The sequence below is a fragment of the Talpa occidentalis genome, unplaced genomic scaffold, assembly GCF_014898055.3.
Source record: "Talpa occidentalis isolate TD23 unplaced genomic scaffold, MPIMG_talOcc4v2.1 talOcc4.17, whole genome shotgun sequence".
Lineage (NCBI taxonomy): Eukaryota > Metazoa > Chordata > Mammalia > Eulipotyphla > Talpidae > Talpa > Talpa occidentalis.
In genome coordinates, this window is record NW_023601754.1 from 42,099,069 (window position 1) to 42,125,651 (window position 26,583).

At 48.2% G+C, this 26,583-nt stretch overlaps 1 protein-coding gene across 4 annotated transcripts in view; it reads left to right on the forward strand.

Annotated features, from left to right (window-relative positions):
• HNRNPUL1 (heterogeneous nuclear ribonucleoprotein U like 1) overlaps nt 1-26,583 on the forward strand; it is a 38,158-nt gene that overhangs the window by 1,065 nt on the left and 10,510 nt on the right. Inside the window, exons 1-10 of one of the 4 annotated variants that reach the window (XM_037516624.2) lie at nt 202-825; nt 4,461-4,583; nt 6,517-6,670; nt 8,997-9,070; nt 10,899-11,038; nt 13,397-13,496; nt 15,237-15,349; nt 19,147-19,413; nt 20,613-20,735; nt 20,834-20,962. In XM_037516624.2, the coding sequence (XP_037372521.1) occupies nt 531-825; nt 4,461-4,583; nt 6,517-6,670; nt 8,997-9,070; nt 10,899-11,038; nt 13,397-13,496; nt 15,237-15,349; nt 19,147-19,413; nt 20,613-20,735; nt 20,834-20,962 (1,518 nt within the window). In that variant the 5' untranslated portion in view covers nt 202-530. Of the gene's footprint in view, nt 1-201; nt 826-4,460; nt 4,584-6,513; nt 6,671-8,996; nt 9,071-10,898; nt 11,039-13,396; nt 13,497-15,236; nt 15,350-19,146; nt 19,414-20,612; nt 20,736-20,833; nt 20,963-26,583 lie in introns of those variants that run through there. The other 3 variants (XM_037516623.2, XM_037516626.2, XM_037516625.2) reach the window with 3 other exon arrangements.

Below are 26,583 nucleotides of genomic sequence, written 5' to 3' on the forward strand. Positions count from 1 at the left end.
CAGGATTTACATTACAGAGACACTCGTTTGATGTAAGGACTGCGCAGGAAAAGCCGTGTGCGCGGGGGAGCTTATTCTGAGATCGCATCTCTGACTGGTCCAAGTTCTTACTCCCCTTTCCTCATTTGACCCTACAGGAGCGGGCGCGCGGGCGCCATCCAATCAGCGCGCGCTCCGCCCCCCGCCTTTTCCCGCCCTCCGTTCCGGCCGCGGCATCGACGTAGGCCAACGCTTCCTCCTCGGCAGCTTCAGAGCCCTTTCACTGCCTTTCTTTTGAAAGCCGCGCTCTGATTAGCTGAATCTCCGGGCTCGCGCCCGTTGCCCCCAAGCGATGGCCAATTGACTGCCGTGTTGCATCGCACGGGGCCACAGAGGAGGGGGAGGTGGCGGCGGCGGCCATTTTGAGCCGCCGCCGCCATTGGAGTGGGCCCCCCCCCTTTCCCCCTTCGGCTCCTGACAGGAAAGGTTTAAGGGGGACAGAGCCCTGGGAGGCCGGGCCGGGCTCGGGGGCCGCCCCGGGGGCCCGGGCCATGGATGTGCGCCGTCTGAAGGTGAACGAACTTCGCGAGGAGCTGCAGCGCCGCGGCCTGGACACTCGCGGCCTCAAGGCCGAGCTTGCTGAGCGGCTGCAGGCGGCGTTGGAGGCCGAGGAGCCCGACGACGAAAGGGAGCTCGAGGCCGACGACGAACCGGGACGACCCGGGCACGACAACGAGGAGCCCGAGACCGAGGGGGGCTCCGAGCTGGAGGGGACCGCTCAGCCACCGCCCCCCGGCCTGCAGCCGCACCCGGAGCCTGGCGGCTACTCGGGGCCGGATGGACATTGTGAGAGTGCGCGGGGCGGGGGCCGGGAGCCTGGAGTGCGGGCGGAGGAAGGGCTGTGGGGCGCGGGAGTCCGGCGCCGGAGGTCGGGGAGACAATCTGAGGGTTGGGGGATCCCGCGGCTGCAAAGGATCTAGGGACCAGGGCTTCGGGACGACCGGAAGGTGGACCCGGGCTTTCGGTGCCGAGGAGATAAGGGGAGTAGGGCTTGGTTTTCAGTGGTGAGAAGGGTCCAGAGAGTGGAGAGGATTCCGGAGTCTGAGGCTCGCAGACCGGAAACCGTGGTTTCTGGAGCTATTAGACTTGGAAGAACAAGAGGCTGCCTGTGCGGGGGTGAGGAAGGCCTCGGAAATGGTGGTCCGCGGGTCCGGAGCTGCCTGGGCTTGGGGACGCGTTGGGAGCCGTGTTGTCCGGGCTGGGAAAGGCATGACCAGGTAGCAGGGCTGGGTGAGTTTTGAGAAAGGAGCATCATGGGGTTTTTGGTGGGGGTCCTGGGAATCCTCATATTTAGTACTGGGCTGGGGCGAAATGGGGGTCCTGGTGTCTGGCTGGGGAAGGTCTGATGCACTGGGCGGACTGGTGGGCACATAGAGAATGTGAGCAACCACTACATGACTGGAATCCGGGGGGACCCGCCTCTCTCTGAGGATGGTCTGGGGGATTCAGATTCAGGGCTGGAAGGCCAGCCTTGAGGCAGGGACAAGTTGGATGTTTGGTGCTGGGAACTCTGGGGACCTTCTTGCTGACTTGTAGGTGGAGGTGGAGGACACATTGGGTCCTGAGTCTGGGGTGGAGGGGAAGGAAGGATGATGCTTCGCTGGATTCAGGACGTGGAGGTCTAGGGCCAGAAAGGGTCTGAGGACGGGTTGCCCAGTGGCGGTTGCTGTTTTGGGTTAGCAGTAGATCCAGGTTGCTTGGTGAATGGGAATAACTAGGGGTGGGATGGAGTGGATAACAAGTTGGCAGAGTTTGATGTCCATGCAGAGTCTGGGATACGAAGATTCTGTGTGCAACACAGGAGTGTTTTGACTAGTCTAGCAAACATGGGGGAAAGGGAAAGTGTAGATGGGGAAAGGGAAAGAAAACCTGTTGACTGGGGCCCGCAGGGTGGAGTGGGGGGAGTGTTTCAGGGACTGAGCCTTTCCATGAGAGTGCTCTTGGCCCCAGGAGCTGTTGTTTGCGTGCTCTGGGATTGGGGGAGCCTCAAGGGGTAGCAGAGAACCTCTACATCAGCGGGAGTTGTATCTCGCACTGCAAGGGCTCAGGTAGTTCTGTGATTGAGGAGAGGATGCCTAGAGAAGCTCTGGAGATACAAAACTAGCAAAACTGAGGAGTGGGGATTGGAGAGATTACTGAGTAAGTAGAAAGGACTCTGGTGTCCAGGGCTCTTGGTATTTTTCTGGAAAGAGGGTACCCTGAGCCATGGGGCAAAGGGAATTAGGAGAGAAAGGGAGTCAGGGAAGAAATGGTTTGGGGTTGGCATTGAGTTTTTCCATGCTCCTGAAAGATGAGGTCTCCTGGAGGGAGGCATCCTGCGGAGAGATTTGGGGTAGAGGGTGGTCTAGGGATTGCCCAGAACCCGGGTGCTGTGAAGAGGCCTTTCCGGTGCAGAGAGCTGTGAAACAAGGAGTGGCCTAGTGTGCATGTCTAGGGTAGGAGGCACCCTGTCTGGGAAGAAGGGGCAGTGGCCAGGGGCGTCTCTAAAAGTAAGTTCAGTACTTCAGAGCTCAGGTTCCAGCTCAGTCTTTGTTTCAAATCTGGCTTCATGATTTGGGCAAGTCACTTCGCCTCTGTGAGTCCTGGTTTCCTTGTGTGTGAAATAGGGATGACAGTAATAGTGCCCCCCAGGACTGTGATGAATGAGATCACATGTGTAAGAGACTTATTAATAGGAGGAAGGTGTTTAAGAGAGTGGAGAAGGACCCCAGAATCATAGCTTCTCTGGGCATAGGAGTCTCAGGTAGAGGATTTGGAGGTGGGGGGAGCACACTGCTGGGAGCCTGGAAAAACAGAATGGTTTCAAAGGGCCCCCTGTGTTCCAATTAAGAAGCTATTGGATTTCTTCATCTCTTCCCTTCCCCCCACAGCAAAGCCCTTTGAGCCTCCTTCATGCCCCCTCCAACTCTTCCTTCAACCCTGGTAAACAGAGCTGTAGCAAATCACCTGAGCTGCAGCTTTCCCCTTTGGGCTGCACCTGATTTGTGCCCAGATGTATATGTCCTCTGAGAAAGGATCCAGTCAGTTAGCAAGTGGCAGAATAGGCTCTCCTTCTCTGTGGCTCTGCTTCGCTGGTCCTGGCACAGCCACCAGCAGGGCCCTGGAGGCACCTAGCACGGCTTGCCCTGGGGAGAATGGCCTGTGTGCTCTTCCTCCCAAGTCTCCCAACTGTTCACTGGGTTTGGATGCAGGGTCCTCCTTGAGGGATTTTTGGGTTTGATACTTTGGTTTTAGTCCCACCTGTGAGCTTTGACGTGTGTTATCACAACCCCAGGAATATCTTCTCCATCCTCATTACTGAGTTATTGTCTATGTATCTTTTGATTCCTAACTTTTCTCTTACTTTTTAGGTCCCTGTCTTAGATTGGTAGCCCTTAGCTGAATCATAATGAGCTTTTTATGTTTAAGCATTTGTTCAGTGGTGTGCCTTGCCGAACTGAAGGCTTCAGTAGGGCAAGCTTAATCTCAGTTGAATCCTAGGGTATGATGTGTAGTATGTGCTCTGGATAATGCATATTGTTCATTCTTAGCACTCCTCAGCTGAGCTCCTCTTCAACACACAAGATCCCTTCCCCAAACCCTTCCACTAAATAGTTCAGGACTCATCCCTAACGTGTCTGAAGAACACTGTTGTCAGGATTCCTGTTTTTTTAATAGTTTCTTTCCTTGTGCCCATGTTCCCTTTAACTAAGGTGGTTACCCCTGATCTTTATAGTTCTTACAGTGTGAACTAGTTTGTGCTCTAGTTAAGTTTATTTATTCCTTTTTTGTGTGTATAGAAGTATGAGAGGGTTTGCCAGAGACAGAGTGGGGAGCAGAACAGGTGGATAGACTGAAATACACTGTTAAGGGGAACAGCGAGCGAGACGGTAGGTCTGCTGCGCCCATGTGGGTCAACTCCCTTGGCCAGGGATGGAACCAGGTCACAGTGGTGATAGTGCCGAGTCTTAACCCCTAGGCCACCATGGAGGCCTCTAAACAGTTAAGTTTAAACCTCAAAGGTAACTCCTTAAGCTTTATACCGTGTCAGAGGAGAGGCAGGCTAGTGCTTTTTAGACTGTGCTCCATGGCGTTGCAGGGGTCTGCAGAGTTGCCCCCGTCTGAGAGTAGGAATTCAGAGGGGAAGGTCAGAACCCTTCTCTGATCCTCCGATTATCTCATTTCAACCGGAGTAGTGTTGCTTCCTTTGATTTTGTACTCTGGCAGTCTGTAGAACTCAGTTACAGGTCTCTAACCTCGTGAGGGGCAAGAGGGCATCTTCTCAGGCAGTTGGTACCCAGATAGGTTTTCATCTAAAGGTGCTGTCACACCTTTTAGCCTCTGACAGTCTTAGTGTCCCTGGTTGGCAATGATGTGTTGGATAAAAAAGCCACCTCAGGTCCCAGGAAGTACCCTTCTAACTGGCCATCTTTTGCTTTAAGATGTCATGGACAATATTCCCAGACAGAACCAATTCTATGAGACCCAGGTCATCAAGCAAGAGAACGAATCAGGCTACGAAAGGAGACCTCTGGAAATGGAGCAGCAGCAGGCCTATCGCCCAGGTAGGAAAGTGCATGTTGTACATCTTTTTTGAGGGAGATAGACTCTGCGTGAGGCCCTATTCCTCTCCCTAGAGCCTGTCTTTCCAGGGAGACGGTGCATCTTCCTCTTGGGCAATGCATTTGATCTGTGACCCTGGCAAGGTTTTTTTGAAGGTATGAACTTAGTCCTGTTCCCCAGTGTGGGAGAAGGAAGTTTTCAGTCTGTTTTCAGATTTTAGTATCGACGCCCTGGAGAGTTTAGATCTGGAAGCCAACTGAGTCTTATTTAGAATCTTAGAATGTAGAAGCCAGAAAAGGACCTTCTAAATCTAGTCTGGTATTTCCCATGTCCTGAAGATTCTGGAGTTATTATTAGGGATTTATCAGAAAGGGATTCCGTGGCCAAATGCTTCTGAAAAACGCTGCACATGCTGTACCATCTCTTGGAGCGTCATTGTGCTCGTTAGAGCATTAAGACTCCAAAGTCCTGAATTGAAAAACCCAGTGTTGCATTATATAAACCCAGGATGTTTCTCGGACATGTTAATATGTCTTTGCAGAACTTAGTTCCCCATAATGCCAGTTTGGGAAACAGATATAATCCAGCTCTCTCTTCCCCATTTTACAGATCAGAGAGGTGTCTTGTCTAATGGCAGAGCTCATGTTGAAACCTGGGAATCTGACTCCTGGGCCACTGCTCTGGGTTCATATGCAGCATTCCTCACCACCTGTGTCCTATTTAGAAAGCAGTCTTCTTGTTGAGTAATGACAGGGCCAGGACTAACTCTCAGTCCTGTGCTTCTTTCACTGTGTTGTGGCCCCAGTGTCTTTTCTTAGTGAATGCTGCTGATTCTTTCTAATTCCATTCTGGTTCATCCACACAGTGAAATCCCCAGATGTTTCTTGTGGGTGGCTCAGGCCTTTAATGAATGTAGGTTAAACTGCAGATTTGTGTCAGGCTCCGTGAGACTTTTGGGATCATTTGTCCCAAGGAGAGTATTTTCTGTGCCGTCATCAGACATGTGTCAGGACTTCCTGTGAGCCTAGCACTATGCTGGGAACTATGGAGGCTTTCTTCAGATGGGAAGAAAGATAGGCTCCTGCCCCGGAGAAGCAGGAGCCTTCTCAGAGATAGATCTGCATACCAAAATTAGGGAATGATGAGAGTTGTGCTCCGGTGAGTGCTGACGCGAGTGATCTGCAGCATAAGGCTTAGGTGCTATGGGAGAAGTGAGGCTTGTTCTCAGGTGCTGATTCTTGGTGTCTGCTAGGGACAGAAACTTTCCTGTATCCACAGCACCTAGCCCATTCTGTCTCCTGTTTGTGGTGTGACTTAATGGGCTGACTTAAGTGCAGATTCCTCCCCCCATAGTGGTTCTGGGGTTCGGGTAGAGTGATTCAAGGCATTGAAGTTAGCTGCAGATCCACAATACTATCAACTCTCTCCAGCCAGACTGAAGAGCTTTGTAAGATCTGAGGTGGATTGTTTGGGAGTAGAAATCGGAGGACATAGGATCACAGAATGTCAGTGTTCAGAGGGCTCTTGGAAGTCTTTAGGGCTCCCACCCACTCATGGTGGGCCAAGATAGCTGCCAACTTTCATAGGGCCTTTCGCAAAACAGCCATTCCACTTTTGGGTAGGCTCTTCAAAACCTTGTCCTCATTTAATGCTGAACTCCCACTCCTTCCCCCCTGAAGCCTGAGAGTTATCTGACTGACATCTGTCACTCCATGGGCTGATAATGCCTGACTGGCTATCCACAGCCTCCCTTTATCTTAGTCCAGGTCTTGTGGGTTCCTCTGAAGGCTCCTGTTGAACCCAGCAAGCTACCAGTGCCCAGCCCTTTATCGCTATAGTCAGGCTCCTGCCCACCTCTCCTGAATTAAGGGGAACCAGAAAAGTGATAGCTGAGGAGCTTCTGAATATCATTCATCTGAATTTGTCTAACAGTAGAAGTGAAGACTGAGGTAAAGCAAGAAGCACCCCCCAGCTTCCTCTCTCCTGAAGCATCTCAACTCAAGCCAGACAGACAGCAATTCCAGAGTCGCAAGAGGCCTTATGAAGAAAACCGGGGACGGGGGTACTTCGAACACCGAGAGGATAGAAGGTGGGTATGTGTGGAGCCATAATCACGCTTATTCCAGCAGGTTTCTATGTCTATAGCCTGGTGCCCACTGGCACCTCTGTACTAAGAGGGGTAAAGTAGAGTTCTCCTTGCCCTTAAATAGCCCACTTGTCTCTCTTGCACTTACTGCCAGATTTGCCTGTGCTCAGCCCTTTGTCCATCCCTCAGTTACTCCCTTTCATTACCTGCAAGCCAAACACCAAACACCATGGCCTTTCACATATGAGATGCCAGTTGTCTTTTCAGTCTTTTGTCCCACTGCTCTGCAGTCCTATATAGCGTCCCATTTTTTTATGGTTGCCTGCTTGATAATCCCTGATAGAAAGAGAGGTCTATGTCCTGACCCTTCTCCAAAACACATACCCACCCTGCCTCTACTCTTTCATTCACTGTCAGCGTTCAGTGCTTTCACAAGGTACCTGCCCTTGGGCTGGACATCAGGGGCAGAGCTGATTTCAACAGTGACATTTGCCTTCTACACGAATAAGCCATAACTTTGTGGTGTGAATGTGAGGAGTTCATAGGAGAATAGCCCCTCTGCTCTGGTCATTCTCTGCTTTTTCTCATTCCTGACAAGTCTGCCTTCCCCCCAAACCCAGTCCTTAACTTGCCTCCTTCAGCTCCCGTGTGAAGCCTTTTTTGATCATGGACACTAAATGATTGCTTCTCCACTCATCTAGACTGATCATCTGACACATTTAATTTCCTGCCTGGTGGAGTCCATCTAGCTAGCTTTTGACTTTCTTTAGATAGGGCATTGGTCTCTTGGGCTGTGACTAAAGTTAGGACATGGAACCTACCCCTCACCCTTCTCTAACTGCCTCTCAGAGAGCAGAGCCCTTGGAGCATCATGCTAATGGAGTGCAGAGGAGGACTTCCTATGGTAGACTTAGTATGGGATGAGCTCCTCCTTTATACCAGGCTCTATGCTATTCTTCGATTGATGGGGCCAGAGGGCACTCACCACAGGGAATCCTGCTGCCAGCGGGCACAGGGTGGGGCCTAGGACTATCCAAACTGCCCCAGCAGGGCCCTGTGCATTAAAACTATACCCTTTATTCCCGCTCCCTTATTTTAATTTTTTAAAGATTTATATAAGAACTGGGATACAGGTCAGAGGTGCGGGAGGGTGAGAGGATTCACCAGAGACAGAGCGGGGAGCAGAACAGGCAGACGGACTGAAATACACTGCTGAAGGGAGCAGCAGGTGAGACAGGAGAGGTCTGTCGTGCCATGTGGGTATCTCCTTGGCTGGCCGGGAATTGAACCAGCGCTGCAGAGGCTGCGGACAGCTTCACAGCAGTGTACTCAATCCACTATGCCACCGGGGAGGCGCTCCCTTATTTTTATATATGTTAGAAATCAGGACTTTTTTTTTTTTTTTTTTTTTTTTTTAAGAGGTAACCACTTGTAACATTTTGTTCCGTACCCTTCTTTTTTTTTTTTTTTTTAGATTTATTTTTTTTTATTTATTTATACAAGCACTGGGTACAGTCAGAAGCGCGGGAGGGTGAGAGAATTCACCAGAGCCAGAGCAGGGAGCAGAGCAGGCAGAAGGACCGAAGTACACTGCTGAGGGGAGCAGCGGGCGGCAGGAGAGGTCTGCACGCCATGTGGGACCCTCCTCCGGTGGCCGGGGAGCAGCCGGGGATCGAACTGGCACTGCAGAGGCTGCGGGCAGCTTCGCAACCCAGCGCTCAACCGCTGCGCCACCGGGGAGGCCCAATCAGGACTATTTTAACATAGACTCTTAAAAGTGTTTTGGTAGGAAGATAAATCTTGTTCATAATTTAGGACACTTGGAGAAAGAAACTGAAAAAAAAAAAAAAAATGGGTCATTGAAAATCCTTTCAGATGTAGTTTTAGGAAGACTGGCATATGGACAGATTGTAATTATAGAGGTTTATCTGCACTCTGGCACTTGACATTTCCTAGCCCTTTACCCTTTGGCTTCCCACAACCTCCCCCAGATAACAGTTGAGAGTGGAGGCAGTTCTCCATATGCAGAAGGTGTGGATCAGGAGCTTAGGGTGGAAGGGTCTTCTCTGAACGTCTTGAAGTGATTCTGATTCTGCTCTCTGTGGAAGAGCTGCCTTCTCCTGTCCTTTGCCCACCCTAGGCATTAACTGTCATTGCTCTCATTTCGAACGTATTGGACTCCAGTTTAGTTTGCTAACCTTTGTGAGAAGAAATCAAAATCCAGGTAGCATCCTGGAGACTACTTGTAAGTTCTAGCAGAGTCTTCATTTCTCTTCTTCGATGTTCATTCAGTCATTCTTGTGTGACTTAACCTATCTTTATGACACAGGGGCCGCTCTCCTCAGCCTCCTGCTGAAGAGGATGAAGATGACTTTGACGACACCCTTGTTGCCATTGACACATGTGAGTCCTTGGAGTGCCTATCTGATTCAGCCTCCAGTCAGTATTGGGAAACTATGCCTTGACCGTCACAGAATCCCTGCCTGGCACCATCCAGAGCCATTGTTAGTCCAGATGTGAGAAACGGCAGAGCTCTGGAGCAAGGGTGCTGGTTTGGAGACAGAAGATCTACTCCCAGCTCTAGCTGTGGGACCCTGGGCAAGTCATTCTACTTCTCTGAGCTTCTCTTCAGGGAGGAATAATCATACTGTAATATTTCAGAATTTCAGTGACAACCATCAGAGAATGGATATGACAGCAATTTGGAAAACGCTGAGTTGTCCTATACACCCAGGGGGTTGTCATCTAACCAGGAAGGGAACTTGAGTGCTGCTGGGAAAACTTAACTCTTTTTTTTTTTTTTTTTTTTTTTTTTTTTTTTTTTTTTATATAGAGGCATGCTTTATTTATTTGTTTGCTGGTTTCTTTGTTTGTTTTGTTTATACATGCACTGGGTACAGTCAGAAGCGCGGGAGGGCGAGAGAATTCACCAGAGCCAGAGCGGGGAGCAGAGCAGGCAGAAGGACCGAAGTACACTGCTGAGGGGAGCAGCGGGCGGCAGGAGAGGTCTGCGCGCCATGTGGGACCTTCCTCCGGTGGCCGGGGAGCAGCCGGGGATCGAACCGGCGCCGCAGAGGCCGCGCGCAGCTTCGCAACCCAGCGCTCAACCGCTGCGCCACCGGGGAGGCCCAAAACTTAACTCTTTGACAACCAGTTTCCGTCAGCTGATTGCTTTCCTGATGAAACCAATGCCACTTTGTCTTCTGAGCTATTTGCTGAGCTTACCCTCCTCTCTTTCCTCCGGTTTTCTTTCCCCTGGATAAGTGGTTTTCATCCTCACTGTGTATCCTAACACTTGGGAATGGTTATAGAGGTCCTGTCCCTCCTCAGGCCTCCAAAGACAAAATCGAAATGGTAAAGCTTGTGAATCTGAATTACTGAATGTATCCAGAAGTCCAAATCAGTGGAACAGAAAGTTAGCAGTAGGTCATTCATGAATTTCTTCATTAGCTCTTTTATAGAGCGATGGCTACATGCTTTGGGAAAGATAAAGACATTTCATGCATAGCCCTTTCTATCATGACATCTCAAAGACAAAATCTACCCAGGGTAAAACCAAACACTTGTAAAAGTATTGGGTGGCAATGGTTTGTGCAGTGTAACATCTGATCAAATGCCAGTGTGCAACCCATGGTGCTTGGCCTTTAGAGGAAAGAGAGAGCCTAGTGGACAGACGCTTCAGGAGAGACCTTTGTAGAGGCATGTTTTGCTCCTTGCAGAGTCTTGGGAGAGTCCTAGACCAATAAAAGGAGGCGGTGCACTGTGCTGGTCCTGGACGGTGGTGCCTGGATGGTGGGTCTGGGTCAGGCAGCAGGACTCTGGCCCCCAAATTGATGAGAGTTAGCAGGGGGAGGTGGTTGAAACATACGGGATTCCAAAATCCCTTGAAATTAGTGAGGATGTGGATCCTGTCCTTAGCAAGTGTACAAAGGTGCTTGTGTGCGGTTTTTAAGGACCAGCTGTAAGCCACCCTTGGACCTCAGCTGGATGAAAAACCTCAGTTCCCATGTGGAGTGGCTGCTTTGATCTGTGCAGGCTAGTTTGCAGTAGTTTAGAGTCTTTCTGCTTAAAAGGAGAATGAGAAACCTTAAGAGGTTTCTCAGCCTGCCTCTGCCATATGTCAGGTTGCACATTCCTAGTCAAAACTCTTGGGGATCTTACTTTTGCCTGTTCCTGTCCTTCTTTTGTGATCTTTAAAACATCAGCCAACTACAGACTTTTTCCTCCACAGATAATTGTGATCTTCACTTCAAAGTGGCCAGAGACCGGAGTAGTGGCTACCCGCTCACAATTGAGGGCTTTGCATACCTGTGGTCAGGAGCCCGTGCCAGTTATGGGATCAGAAGGGGCCGTGTGTGCTTTGAGATGAAGGTGAGCAGGAGCGGCAGAGAGTACAAGAACATAAAGACCCATCCTCTGGAATAGGCGTTGCCTACCAGCTCATTCAGGGCTGCGATTTCAGAAGAGACTTGTTTAGGTGTAGACTTGGCATCCAAGCAAGTAGAAGTACTCGAGAGAACTACACCGTTCCCAATCGCTGTACTGGGAAGTAGGACAACCATTTATTGTCTCATGGCAGGTTTTTTCTTGGTGGGATTTGACTCAGGGTATTATACAGCCAACCAGTCTAGAGGTGTTTGTTGAACTGGGAAAAAGAGTTTTTTTGAAGAAAAGTGAGGACTTGAGCATCACCAATTAAAGGGAGGCCAGAGAGAGAACAGGGCAAAGAAAGGTTCTACCAACTCACACCATCCTTTGCCATCATCTCTCCATAGTCCCAAGTCAAGTTGTTTATGAGACTAGTACATGCTCATGTTTAACAAAAGTATAGACAACAGAGGATATAAGAGTACAGGATATAAAAGCAGACGTTATATTAACATCCTCCCAGCCTCTGTCTTACCTTCCTGAGAGACTTTAGTGTTAATGGTTTCCTGTGTGTTCTTTCTATATCCAATCTTACTCATGGTAGCTAATATTTATTTATTATTATTATTTTTAAAGATTGATTGATTTATACAAGAACCAGGGTACAGGCCAGATGTGTGGGAGGGCGAGAGGATTCACCAGAGACAGAGTGGGGAGAACAGACAGACTGACAAAATACACTGCTGAGGGGAGCAGCGGGCGAGACAGGAGAGGTCTGCCTTGCCATGTGGGGTTCCCACCGGCTAGTCAGGATCGAACCCGCGCTGCAGAGGCTGCAAACAGCCAAACTGTAGGAAACTGCAAACAGCCTCTGCAGCGCGGTGCTCAACCCCCTGCGCCACCAGGGAAGCCCAGTAGCTAATATTTATAGGGCACTTTGCATGTACTAGTTGTGCCAAACTCTGCAGACAGCTCCCTTAGTTCTCATAGCACCATCATGGATAGCTACTGTTAACCCCACGTTGTAGAGATGGACACCTGGACCGCTAGGTATTGTATTTTATTGGCTATGACACCATTGGTTGTAAGTTGCCCATTGTTTGGTGTGTAGCTCATAGAGAAATGTTGCCAGTTACACTTGACAGTGTTTTTTATTATCATATCAGTTGTAAGATATCCTAATTAATGGAGTTGTGAAAGTAAGTGTCCAAAAGTCAGTGGGAGGGCCTACCTGGTGGCGCAAGGGGTTGAGACGCAGCCTATGAGGCTATCCGCAGCCACTGCAGTACAGGTTTGATCCCCAGCGGGCCAGGGAGCGGCCCACATGGTGCAGCAGACTTCTGGCTCACCTGCTGCTCCCTTCAGCAGTGTGCTTCGGTTGGTCCGCCTGTTCTGTTCACCGCTCTGTCTGGTGAGTCCTCTCACCCGCCACGCCACTAGCCTATACCCAAGTTCTTGTATGCATAAATAAATAAATTTTTTTTTTTTAAGTCAGTGAGATGGAGTAACTTTATTTAATATACTATCTTGGAAATTTTTCCATATAGCACATTTGCCCTCCCTCATTCTTTTTAACTGCTATATCATATTCTGTGGTGTGGCTGTGCCATAGTATAACCAAACCCTTACTGGTATTTTAAAAAACCTTTTTTCAATATAAGCAGTGATATACTGACTAATCTTCTGTGTGCATGCACACCTTCACAGAGAGTGTACTGTAGAATAAACTTCAAAATTGAACTGTTGTATTATAGAGTATATGTATTTTCAGTTTTCAGAGAGCCTCCTAAATTGCCTTTCAAAGATGTGGTACCAGTTTATCCTTCTACCCCAAATATGAGAGCCCATATTTGCCCTACAGGGGAAATATTTTCTGAAATAGCTGTCTCTGTGTTCCTGCACTGTGCACTGGTTTTCCTTGCAGCAGACCCTGCAGAGCAGCTTAAACAACTTTCATTGTAAAAGCCACTGTTTGTTTGCTTGTTTGTTTTTTTAAGATTTATTTATTTATACATACGAGAGCTGGAGTATAGGTCAGAAATGCGGCGTGGTGAGAGGATTCACCAGAGACAGAGTGGGGAACAGAACAGGCAGACTGACTGAAATATACTGCTGAGGGGAGCAGCGGATGAGACAGGAGAGGTCTGCTTCACCATGTGGGTTTCTCCCTGGCCGACCGGGGATCGAACTCGTGCTGCAGAGGCTGCGGCTTGCTTCATAGTGTGGTGCTTAATCCCTTGAGCCACCAGGGAGGCCCACCACTGTTATTTTTTAAAGGCTGATGTGCTACCCTCCTTACTGCCTCATCATCCACTAGCCTCCAGAGACTCAGCCCTGAGCCCTCTTGTCTTCTGTCCCCAGATCAACGAGGAAATTTCCGTGAAGCACCTTCCATCAACAGAGCCTGATCCACACGTTGTCCGCATTGGCTGGTCCCTGGACTCCTGCAGCACCCAGCTAGGTAAGGAGAGGTCAGCCAAGCAGTTTGGAACAATTGCCCCATCCCTGAATTCTAGAGCTTCCTGAGCTTCTCTTCCCAGTTTGGGACTTGAAACAGAACTAGTCTGGGTTGAAAATACAAAGGATTGGGCGTATGCCGCTGTCCATTTCCAGACTTATGGGATTCAAATGGAAGAACCATGGTCATAATACTACTTTCTGTGAAGATTTATTCTTTCCCTTCATCTCCTACGAGAGAGTCCAAAATTTTCTTTCGAAAACTATTCCCTTAAAAAAAAGGTCAGTCTTTGCACTCAAACCATGCTGAAAATAAGTTCCTCAAACCCCTTTAGGCTCTGTCTGGAATTTTTTCCAGAGCCAAACTTAGAGTAAAAGGGGAAGCAGACCATTGGGACCAGAGCCAGTTAGCAGAAAGGGGTGGGGCGGGCCATTGAAAGGTTTTGAATTTTCACAGCATCTCAGACCTCTGTGACCTGACCCCAAGTGACTGATTTCAGTGACTAATGCTAAGACTTTTCTGCCTCAGTCAAAATAATCATTCTGATTATTTTCATACTGTGCTCCTTGAAAAAATTCAGGCCATGCCTGAATGGGGGTGGGTGGTATGAAAACCCCTCTTAAAACTGCAGGGTAACAACCAATGATGGGGTTTTTATCTACAGCCTTTGGACAGTTCTTTTGTTCTGTGTCTGTCTCAAATTGGGCCACACGTTACACAACATTGTGTAGCCTGACTTCTTTTTCCTTTTCACTATGTGATAGACATTTTTGTAAATAAGTATAGCTTTTGACTACATATTTTCCAACATAAAGTTGTCACTTATTTGTAAATGTTTTCTAGGTAATTTAAGTCAGTGGCACTTTTTGCTGTTCAGCAGTTGAGCTGCTACCCTTGTGTATAGTTGTTCTGATTGTTCACTCAGTATTGATGCTTAAAAGTAGGGATGTTAGGTCAGAGGGGCAGTTCAGAGGTAGTTCTTGTTTTGCTGCGTGTTCGCTCTTTCTGTTTAAGATGTGTTATGTGTCATCTCACTTATCTTTGTCTCAGTTGTAAAATGAAAGTGGACAGAGGAATCCAAAGCTCAGAAAGGCCAAGCAGATGTTCAGAATTCCGCAGGTGATTTCGAGAAGGACCAGGCCTAAGATTCATGCTTGGTGACGCCTGCTTTTCTGGCAGGATGCTCCTTGCGTTCCCGGCCAAGGATCTCAGTATAACCCAGGTGTCAGCCAGGGCCCTTGGGATCTCAGTCAGATCATTTCAGCCCCCAGTTCTATAGCCGGAGGAGATCCAGTACCTTTTGTAGGAGGTTAGACCTCATGGTCTCCAATAGCAGAACCCAGCCCCTTTGCTGACTTCCATCCGGCAGCCACTGGCACCAAAAATGGATGCCAGTAGTAGATTTGACTGAACATTAAGGTCAGAGGAAAGGTTTGCATCTCGGCATATGGCCTTGCTCCATCCCAGCTCCTCTCTTTCCCTCCTCCCTTTCTTTCCAAATTCTCCCTTTCTGTGCAGAGCAGTTCAGTTCAACTCCTGCTACCAGTCTTAACACCTAAGTGCATCAAGCCCATAGCAGTTCTGCTTCCTTTCAGGGGACTCTTCCTCACATTTCCCAGAAAAAGCTTCTGATAAGTAAAACTAGTAAAGGAAATGATTTTTTTCTTTAAAAGTATGTGACAGCCATAAAGGCTGTTGTGACCATCGCAGGTTTAACCTGCCTTTGCCTATTTCTTTCATCAGGCGAAGAGCCTTTCTCCTATGGTTATGGAGGCACTGGGAAGAAGTCCACCAATAGCCGGTTTGAAAACTACGGAGACAAGTTTGCAGAGAATGATGTGATTGGCTGCTTTGCGGTGAGTGCTGGCAGCCTGTGGGAGTTGGCAGAGTCAAATGTTGGTCCCGTCAGCCGGACCTGCGGACTTCTTTTTCACAGTACCTCTGTCCGATGTCTGCCCCATCCAGCCACTCTCACCGTACCGCTTCATCTCTGGCAGCCTGGAGTGTTTGCTGTCATTCTGTGCACAATGCCGCCATTCTGCCCTCTCTGGTCTTCTATGCAAAGCTATCAGATGGCACCTGAAAAGGTTGGGGACATCAGGTGTGCACGAGCTTCCTCCATTCTTAGATAACAGGGTGCCATTTTCGAAACAGGCCCAGGAATTTCTTAACTTTCTTTGCTAGGGAAGAGCCTAGCTGCTCTTGATAGCAGTGTTGGCTCTTGTGCCACGTTGACGTCATTTCATCTTCTCCTTCCCTACCTCACCGTTGGCTAATCCAGGGATTTTCTACAGAGCACTGCTTCTAGGAGGGTGGGGTGGGTACAACACAGCAAGATAGCTGGTGCTGAGCTGCTGTGGAACTCTAGTCCCTGGGATCAGAGACAACACGGTGCTGGGAGTATGCGGTTGGCTCGGGCCAAACTCCTAGTCCTGACCAGCTTGCCCTCTGTAGTTCCATCTCCTATAAATGAGACTGTTTACCTTCGAATCTTGTGTAGGATCAATAAATCGGTCCATTAAAAACAGAACAATGTGGGTTACAGGAAGTGCTCAGTAAGTACTGCCTAATACTGCTATCACTAGGAGATGTTGATAAAATGTGCCACTAGGCCCCTAGGAAGGAGTGACTGACTACCCAGGTCTTCTTGGTCCTGTTTTCTCTGCCTCCCTCATCAGCGTACTCATGTACTTTTTTTCTTTTTATTTTTTAACTTTGAAATAACTCAGGAAAGCCCTAAGATTTCTCATTGAGCCTTGTCCAAATTCTAACATTTGCTTTATCATTTATGAGTTTGTTTATATTTACCATACATGAGTTTTATCTGATCTATTTGAAAGTAGGTTGTAAACCCCCGTCTTTACTCCTTAATACTTTACCATGCTCTTTTTTTTTCCAAAATAAACTTATTAATCATAGTACAGTTATTAGATTTAAAACTGATGTAATACTATTATCTACTCCACAGTCCACATTTAAATTTTATCATTTGTCCCAACAATATTCTTTAGAGCAATTTTGTTTCTGGTTCACCATCCAATTCAGGATTGTGTATTGCATTCTCTGGTGATGTGTCTTCAGTCTGAAACAGTTTCTCAGTCTTTTGTCTTTCATGACTTCATCTTTTTAATAGAACATTTTCTTAAACAAAAATTTAAGAAATTTTTGCTTCTATTCTGCAAATTGTTCTGAACCTTACAGTTTTCCTTTTAACAGTAAATCTTAGCTGGCTTTCCCTGTCCACACAGATAATATAGAGCTAACTCAATTAAAAACATTTTTTGAAAAGCTAGTAGATTCACATGGTTTACCCCCCAGAAATCAAGGAATATAAAAAGATAGGCAGTGCAAAGTTTTCAGGCCTTCCCCTCCACCTGTTGTTCACAGATACTTCCTCTTGCCACCCCAAGACCCTCTGATACTCAGAGTATGTTATCCAAATGGAAGAACGATTGCTGTTTTTCATCTTTCACACAAAAGATAGTATACTACGCCTGTTATTCTACATCTTAACATCTTAGAGATCCCTTTATATCGCTGCTGAGAGGGCTTCTTTGTTCTTTTATATGATCAGTAGTTATTTTGTGGGTCTACCTTTTGTGAACATGTGGTTAGTTTCTCACCTTTTTATTTAGTAGAGCTACCTTGTAATATGTTGCAGGTGTCAATTTACGCAGTTTCATGTAGCTAATCCTCTGGTGGTGGACCTGAGTGTTATTTGCTGGAACAGTCACTGCTGCAGTGACAGCTTACCTTTTTCCTAGTTACCAGAGTGTCCTGCAGGTCTTTTTGAGTCCCCACACTTGGATCTCCTTGTAATTTAGCCTCTCCCCCTTCCCTTTGGAGCACATTAGCAGTACTGGAGGAAGCACTGTACACTCACATCTTTGCATTAGTCTGGGGCTACAGCAGTTTATTATTATTGTAATAGTTGTGGTACTTCTTTCTGAAAGCACAACTTCTAGGTCAAAGGTGTATTTTTGGTTCTGGGTGGGGGTGGGGGTGGTATGCTTTAGGATCTTTTTTCCTTTTTTTCCCCAAAGGCATACTTTCAGATTTTGATAGCTACACCCAAGACTGCAGCAATTTAACTTGTCATCAGTATGTAGGTTTCCCCAAACCCATCTGAACTTGAGATCAGATGTACGTGTGTAGCAGATTGGAACTCTAGGCCTTGACAATTCTGTTGGAACCAGTTTTCTCTACTTTTCTTTTTAAAATGCCATGTGCAATTTCCTTTGCTCAAAGGATGCCCTAACTTTAAAAAGATTCAGGGTGAGGGGTTGGAGGAGGTATGAAAATTGCAAGGCTGAAGGGACCTGGTGGGGGAGCACATTTTTGTCAGATCTTGAGTTCTCAACATGCACAAAACAAGAAGGACAAAGCAGCCTTCCAGGGAAACAGAACAGTATAACCCACCTCAATCAACCGTAATGACTGTGACACTTGGCGCCTCAGTGACAGCACAAGGAGATATGAGATGAGTACAAAAAAATGACACACTCTGAATAATGCCAGGCTTAAGGATCAGGTCTCTAGATTCCGAACTGCTACAGTATTTAAGCAGGAGTGACGTGACTGTGCTTGTCTCTAGATAGTTAGCTCTGTTGGTGGTGGTGGACTTTCTGACTGGTCAATTCCTGTAGTGAAACTGGTAGCCCTTAAAGGAACATGTGTCCCCATGTCCATATTAGAGCGAAGGCGCCCTGGGATCACTCCTGGTTAGATGGGAAGGCATGGCAGGATTCAGTGTGGTATGTTTACTCATCTGACCTGTGTGGGTGCTTAGAGATGAACACATACAAAGAATCGCACAGCTGTACCTGGTGAGCACTAACAGGATGGTCAAGAAGGTTTTGAGGGGAAAGGGTTTCTACTGCTTCTTAAAGGACAACTCCAAGGTGGTCTCCCAGCTCACAAAGGAAAGGACGCTACACGGTTAGTAAATGGTAAGGCTAAAGCAGCCTGCCTTCCAAACAGGGTCTTAGCCTCTCAACTGACTGCTTAGTCTGAACTCAATAGTCAAAGGAATGTTTGTGGTCCCTGCTCGGCTTTCCAGCTGTTCCTGAAGTTACTCTCCCCTTCCCAACACTCCCTCCACCCCCCACCCTGTGCGCCTTTATGCTTCAGCCAGTCTGACCTGGCACTCTCAGCACCAGATTTAGATACAAATGATATAGAACCTGTCTTGGCTCATTTCTGTTTATTATTCAGGATGTGGCTTACAAGTCCCATTTCCTCAGAGAAACTGCTCTTGTGTAGGTGCTTATGAGTTGAGATAGTGCCCTTGTCTGATTTCTCACTAAGCCGTGGGCTCTCAAACGCAGATGGTCACAGGCATATGCGCTGGGAAGAATAGGAACTTGGGGAACAGGTGTCAAACAAAATGGCTTTCTGTTCATCTGTCATCTTCAGACTGCCTTGCTGCAGTTGAGGATGGACAGGATAGCCTTTTCCTTTATCTTATCTCAGACTGGGCACAAGACCCAAGTATTTGGCTCTTCCTTATATGATGTGCTGCATAGCCACCAGCTTTTGGGTCTTGGGCAAGGAGGGAAACAAGCAGTATTTTCACACCCGCCTCTGCACTCTGATTTGTGCTCAGCTTTAAGCTGAGCATTGGCAGTTATATTCCTTTGAATTTTTCTCCCAGGACTTTGAATGTGGAAATGATGTGGAACTTTCCTTTACCAAGAATGGGAAATGGATGGGCATTGCCTTCCGAATCCAGAAGGAAGCCTTGGCGGGTCAGGCCCTTTACCCACATGTCCTGGTGAAGAATTGTGCAGTAGAATTCAATTTCGGCCAGAGGGCAGAGCCCTACTGTTCCGTACTCCCAGGCTTCACATTCATCCAGCACCTTCCCCTGAGTGAGCGGATCCGGGGCACCGTTGGACCAAAGAGCAAGGCAGAGTGTGAGGTAAGTAGGCCTGGTAGCCTGGATTGGTGGTGCTCTCACCAAAGTCAAGTGGCTGCCAAGGCAGAAGGGAGACACTTGGCATTTGACTGTGGTGAAAGCTCTGCAGACTTGCTGTGTGACACTAGGGCAGGGGAACTCTTGTAGCTCCTTGTTTGCACCCTAAGCTGCTGTGAGTGGAGAGACGGCTGTGGGTGTGTCTTAGGCCAGTGAGGGAGAGGCTAGCCTCTTGGAAAGGTTCCAAGAGGAAGTTGCCACAGTCCTTCTTGTGAGGTTAGAATCTTAGAACAGGAGGTCTTTCTTCTAACAGAAAAGGGTCGGAAGTCACTTCCTGGTGAGTGCCTTCTTGCAGGAAGTTATGCACTTCAACTCTCCCACCATGGTTGTCTAAGAACAAAAAAGATTTCTGGCCTTTGATGGCTTAGGAGCTATATTGGTGATTTTTGCTCTCAAAATGATAGTTTTCCTCTGTGTGGCATATATGTTTATTGGAGGACACTGAGAAATACAGAGAAAATTAAGAATTTCCATTCCACCACTTGGAAAATTTACTTTTATAAAAGTTTTGGAGTTGATCCCATTTTTCCTGTGCTCGTTGCTTGATTTATACACACAAACTTAAAAGATCTTATAATGTATAAACATTTTGAGATTCTGCCCTTTTAACATTATTTTGTGAACTTTATTCCCACTACATGAACATATCTTTTTAAACTCATTTTTAGTACTCTCCCCACCCCCCACTCCCAAAAATAACTAACCATTCTCTTGTTGGGCATTTATTAGGTTGCATTTCATGTTTGCCAATTTCTAAATGTACTAATTAGATAGGATGTTTGTTCTTGTGTGTACTGTTCTATCCACATCTCAGACTTCAGGGTGTATCACTTCTCAAACCCACTCTTAGTCAAGTCCCTTCCCTGGGTCTTTCCCTACAGGGGCCACATCATCCTGCCTGAACAAAACTGTAGTGCCCATGAAGATAGAACTTGATCTTATGCTTACCCCATGCAGTCCTCTGCTAAGGGTCTGGCAAGTCTTGCCTCTGAGTCCCAGTGCAACATAGAGCTGGGTACTGTTTCCCAGAGGTGGCTATGAGGTTAAAATCATCCCCGTGGTCACCAGAAGTCAGGGTGGTGCCAGGCTGCTGCACTACACACTGCTACTGCCTCCCAGTACCCCACCCTGTCCCGTCCTCACAGATTCTGATGATGGTGGGCCTGCCTGCTGCCGGCAAGACCACGTGGGCCATCAAACATGCAGCCTCCAACCCCTCCAAGAAGTACAACATCCTGGGTACCAATGCCATCATGGATAAGATGCGGGTAAGGATGGCTTCTGGTATCTCCTTAGCCACTTCCCATTCCCCAAGTGCTGCCCTAAAACCAGGACCACCCACTCCTCACCACCCCCATGTCCCCAGGTGATGGGCCTACGCCGACAGCGGAACTACGCTGGCCGCTGGGACGTTCTGATCCAGCAGGCCACCCAGTGCCTCAACCGCCTCATCCAGATTGCCGCCCGCAAGAAACGCAACTACATCCTAGATCAGGTATTTAACTGCTGACCATCATGCCCTCAGGAGAGAGAAGGGACCTATTGGGTGGGGGGAATTTCCTTCTGGACATTATATTTTTCCCCCATAATGCTTCTGGACTGCACTGCTGGTAGAATTGTTGCCATACATCATGGCACCGTCTCACACTTTTAGCCTAGCTTTCTGAGTCCGGACTGTGGCTAGGGTCTGGGACTGTGATCCAGGTCTTACTTAGGCTCAGCAGTAGCTCAGGAGAACGTCATTATGTCAGAACTATTTGGTGAAGTGGAAAGGGCATGGAATGCTGAACTGGACAGACCTAGGCTTGAATCCCAGAGCTGCTCCTTCCTTGCTCTGCTGGTGGGCAGCTGACTTCATCCTTTGAATCTCAGTCTTCTTACCTGTATAGTGGGGATCATAATGGCACTCACTTTGCTGACACCGGCTTGACATATAATACCTGGACATTGCTACAAGTTATGGAGTAGGTACATCAAAGCTACTTTTAGAGGCACGTATTTTTATTAATTTGTTTGTTTGTTTGTTTGTTTATACATGCGCTGGGTACAGTCAGAAGCGCGGGAGGGTGAGAGAATTCACCAGAGCCAGAGCGGGGAGCAGAGCAGGCAGGAGGACCGAAGTACACTGCTGAGGGGAGCAGTGGGCGGCAGGAGAGGTCTGCGCGCCATGTGGGGCCCTCCTCTGGTGGCCGGGGAGCAGCCGGGGATCGAACCAGCGCCGCAGAGGCCGCGGGGAGTTTCGCAACCCAGCGCTCAACCGCTGCGCCACCGGGGAGGCCCTCAAAGCTACTTTTAGCATGTTTTCCTGACAGCACACATCTAAGGCACAAATACTCCACCTGCATTTCAATTAGGAGTAGGCGGCTTTTGTTTTTTTTTAAGATTTATTTATTGGGGGCCTCCCTGGTGGTGCAGGGGGTTAAAACACAACGTATGAAGCTATCCCCAGCCACTGCAGCAAAAGTTCAATCCCCGGCCAGCCAGGGGGCTACCCACACGGCGCAGCAGACCCCTCCCATCTTGCCTGCTGCTCCCCTCAGCAGTGTATCTCAGTAGATCCACCTGTTCTATTCCCCTCTCTGTCTCTGGTGGATCCTCTTGCCCCCACCCAAACCTCTGGCCTGTACCCCAGCTCTTGTATGCATAAGTAAATATTCATAAATATTTATGAATGAATAAATACCCACATGTTGCGCCATGTGGGTAGCTCCCTGGATGGCCGGGGATTGAACTCGTGCTGCGGTGTGGCTGGGGATAGCGTCATAGTGCTGCTACTTAACCCCTTGCACCACCAGGGAGGCCTGAGAGTAGGTTTCTTGGGTCATCCCTGGTGGTGCATGAGTTAAAGTCTCAGCGCTATCAATCTGTTGTCAGCCACTGCGACATGAGTTCAATCTCCAGCCAGGGAGCTGACCCACATGGCGTAGCAGACCTCTCCTGTCCGGCTGCTCCCCTCAGCATGTGTATCTGAGTAGATCCACCTGTTTTGCTCCCCGCTCTGTCTCTGGTGAATCCTCTCACCCCCTGCACCTCTCGCCTGCACCCTAGCTCTTGTATGCATAAATAAATTACATTTTAAAAAAAAAAAAGGCTAGGCTTCTTAGAACATCAGATTATCTGGGAACCCTGAAAATTAAACAGATTTGTCTGCAGGTACAGTATATCCTTTTATTTAAAACTAGACAGTTTTAAGTTAGGGTAGGAAGATCCTCCATGCCTTTCCACCAGTCTCAGAAGTTACCCAGACATGGATAAGGATTTCTGTCTCTAGAACAATGAACCTCATTTACTATCTTTGAGGCATTGTCGTTGACACTTGTCAATGAGGCTTTCTCAGTTAACAGATCCTGTATTTGGACCTTTGTGAAAAAAACTTTCCCTCAGCTTTGCATCTGTATATTCTTAAAAACCTGTGGTACACAAATTTGTAAGCTTGAAGCATTCTTGCCCTGACCTGGAATCTTCTGGACATGTTGCTTGGGCACCTGGTTGGTGTGAGTTCAAAGGGGTCATGATGGGGGGGACCTGGTGGCCATGCTCGGTTACTGAAAAGTGGTTGGAAGCTCCAGTGGCGTCCAGAATCTTCAGTTGCGTTGCGTGGAAGTGTGCCTCTGATACTAATCAATTAAGCAGGAGTGTGCAGGTTAGCGAACAGATTTAGGGAGAGTGGCACTCAGAAGCTCCTTTCCACACATCTTGCTCTATGCAGCTCTTCCTTCTGCCTCTTCATGAGTTATATCCTTTTAGAATAAACTGGTAATCTAATGTTTGTAGTTGCCATTTGAAAGCAGCACATAGTAAGAATTTATCTTAAAGACAAAGGGAAGACTGTCAGCTGGGGGTAGGTTTTTTTTTTTTTTTTTTTTTTTTGTAGAGGCATGTTTGTTTGTTTATTTATTTATTTATTTGCTTGCTTGTTTGTTTATACATGCACTGGGTACAGTCAGAAGCTCAGAAGCGCGGGAGGGTGAGAGAACTCACCAGAGCCAGAGCGGGGAGCAGAGCAGGCAGAAGGACCGAAGTACACTGCTGAGGGGAGCAGCGGGTGGCAGGAGAGGTCTGCGCGCCATGTGGGACCCTCCTCCGGTGGCCGGGGAGCAGCCAGGGATTGAACCGGCGCCGCAGAGGCCGCGGGCAGCTTCGCAACCCAGCGCGCAACCGCTGCGCCACCAGGGAGGCCCTGGGGGTAGTTCTTTATAGTAAAAACATTGATCTCAATTGATCTTGCCGAGCAGTTGGAGTCTGGGAGTAGAAGTGTGCAGCTTGCTAATGAAACTGCCTTGCTAAAAACAACTAGAAGTTGGCTAAAGTTGTGCCACACACTTGGCGCTCTTCTTTCATGGAAATGTGAGATTTGTTCTGGCTTCACCTTTTTTGGATGATGGACGTGAAGGACAATACTGCAACCATAGGAGTGAGCCCTAAGACCCTAACATTTGTGAAGGAAAAATATGATCCCATAATACTAAGTTGTAATACGAACAATTGATTGGGCTAATGTGCAGAATAAACTTATTTCTGTGGGGGGGTAAAAAAAATCACAAAATAGTTGCACATAGAGGAGTCCAAGGGCCATCCGGGGTTACTACCTCAGCTCAGCCCCATCAGTAGTACATACATGTAGCCAGCCTTCTTTGCTTTGCCGCCTTGGTTTGTTTTGGAACCCCATTCTTTTTGTCAGGGCACTTGGGTATTATAGTCTAACTTGGTTCCAGCAGGACTCAGTGACCTGGAAGGTAGAGTTGTGGGGTGGTTTTAGCAGTGAGAATTCATTTCAGATACCCCGGCAAGTATTCACTGCTCATCTTTCTCTTGGCTTATTGGTCAGTTCAGATGTGAAACCCCTTTTAGTATGTGACCCAGTGGAGAAGGATTATAGTCCTGGAGTGGAGCTTAACTTCTCTGTTCAAGCCCTAGCTGAGTATCCCCAGTATTTATTTTGACCTTCTCAGTACCTCTCATTCCTTCAGCAACCGAGCCCAGGGCTGTAGCAGGTATAGCCATGGTCTTCAGGGTTGCTGGTCTCCTGATGAGGAGTAGGAGGGGGCGTGCAGGTTGCGCCAAGTGTCCCGGCAAAAAAGTGAAGCAAAAGATGCTAAACTTTGATGGTGTTTAACCACATAGCAGTGGATAGACTTGGAGCCTAAAAACTGTGCATTACTGAGAAGAGGTCTAAAACCAGTGGTTTAACCTCTTTTGGACTGACTCCCAAAAATTGGGCTCCAGAAAACCCTGGGTGTTGGGGTGTGGGTATGTGTTTGAAAAATTTGTGCTCCTGGCCAGATCTGAACTTTTTCTATCCTACCGAATTTGGCAGTGAGGGGTGAGTTAATGATGCATAGCTGTCTCAGCTCGTTGGAGCTCCCAAAGCGGAAACCAGTACTACAGGCAAAGCCCTTCAGTCCCTGGATCTCAGCCCCAGGATGTCTTTTCCCTTTCATGGTTTTTCCCAAATTGTCAGACCGCCCCACATTTGCCTCTTCTGGGCCTCCTGTTACACTGGTTGGCCTCAGAAATGCCCATCCTTGAGAGGAAAGGAGAACACACTTATAGAAGCAGGCAGGGCCTTGTGAGCAAAGACTGCTTTTGTCAGGCCAAGACCCCAGTCCCTACTCCAGAATAGGGGTGTACTCCAGAAGACATGATCCGGTGTATCGGGACTCTGCCTTACATGCCATGATGGCCTGAGTGGCTGCCCTCTTCAGGTCATGTGGGTAGTATAGTGATGAAATAATCTCAAGAGAAAACATAGAAAGGAGGGCCTTCCTGGTGGTGCAAGGGGTTAAGTCTCATCACCATGAGGCTATTCGCAGCCACTGCAGCACCACCAGGGAGGTGACCCACATGGTGCAGCAGACCTCTCCTGACTTGCCTGCTGCTCCCCTCAGCAGTGTGTTTCAGTAGATCTGCCTATTCTGCTCCCCACTTTGTCTCTGGTGAATCCTCTGACACCTCGTACCTCTGGCCTGCACCCCAGCTCTTGTATGCATAAATAAATAAATATCTTTGAAAAGAAAAAGATAGAAAGGAGACAGACAGAGGAGAAACTCGAGCCTTCTAACAGAAAACAACCTGTCTGAAGTCCTACTGCTAATTTGCTGGTAGTACTTGTCTCTTCTTCTCTGCTGAATTCAAATGGCCACACTCCAGAATGGTTGGGGCTAAGGTGGAGTTGGGAGAGCTTTCTAGAGATGGCGAGTCTACACTGAGGCATGGAAGGTGATATGAAGAGTGTCCTGAGTTTGGGGGAGCCAGGTCATCAGGGAAGGATAAGGATAAATTGCCTGGCTAGTAAGATGTTGAAGAGAGGGCCTCCCTGGTGGCGCTGCGGTTGAGCGCTGGGTTGCAAAGCTGCCCGCAGCCTCTGCAGGGCCGGTTCGATCCCCGGCACCAGAGGAGGGTCCCACATGGCACGCAGACCTCTCCTGCCGCCCGCTGCTCCCCTCAGCAGTGTGCTTGGGTCCTTCTGCCTCCTCTGCTCCCCGCTCTGGCTCTGGTGAATTCTCTCACCCTCCCGCGCTTCTGACTGTACCCAGTGCTTGTATAAATAAACAAATAAATAAATAAATCTTTTTTTAAAAAAAATTAAAAAAAAAAAAAAAGATGTTGAAGAGAAAGGCAAATAGGGAAGTATGAGCCACATCACTTCTGATAGCTTTTTGGGTTCCTTTGTTGCCAGTAAAAAGCCTGGAATGAAATGCTGCCTGATCTGTCCCCAGCCTACCAAGGAGCCTGGAGGCTGGATGCAGAGCAGGGACTGGGATCTACTGTGAGGCAGCGAAGTGATCCTCCTGGAGGCTTCTGAGAGGGCCCCAGATGCATTACACCCCTACTCCTCCCACCCACCAGTGGAGGGCCAGGCTGCGGGTTAGGATTTCCCTTGGAACTGACAGCCCAGAGCTAGGTCAGGCAGTGGTCAGAGGTGGGGCTAAGTGACAACATCAGTAACCTCCCTTCTGACGGCTTTCTAGTCCTGTTCCTCATCCTTATTGACAGGTGCCATGTCTGTGCCTGAAACAGAAACCCGGGGAAGAGTGAAGTGCAAAGGAAACCGCCTCTATTGGCAGACATTGCAGAGGGAATGTTTCTTCCACCCTCAGCCTCCCCAGAGCCTCA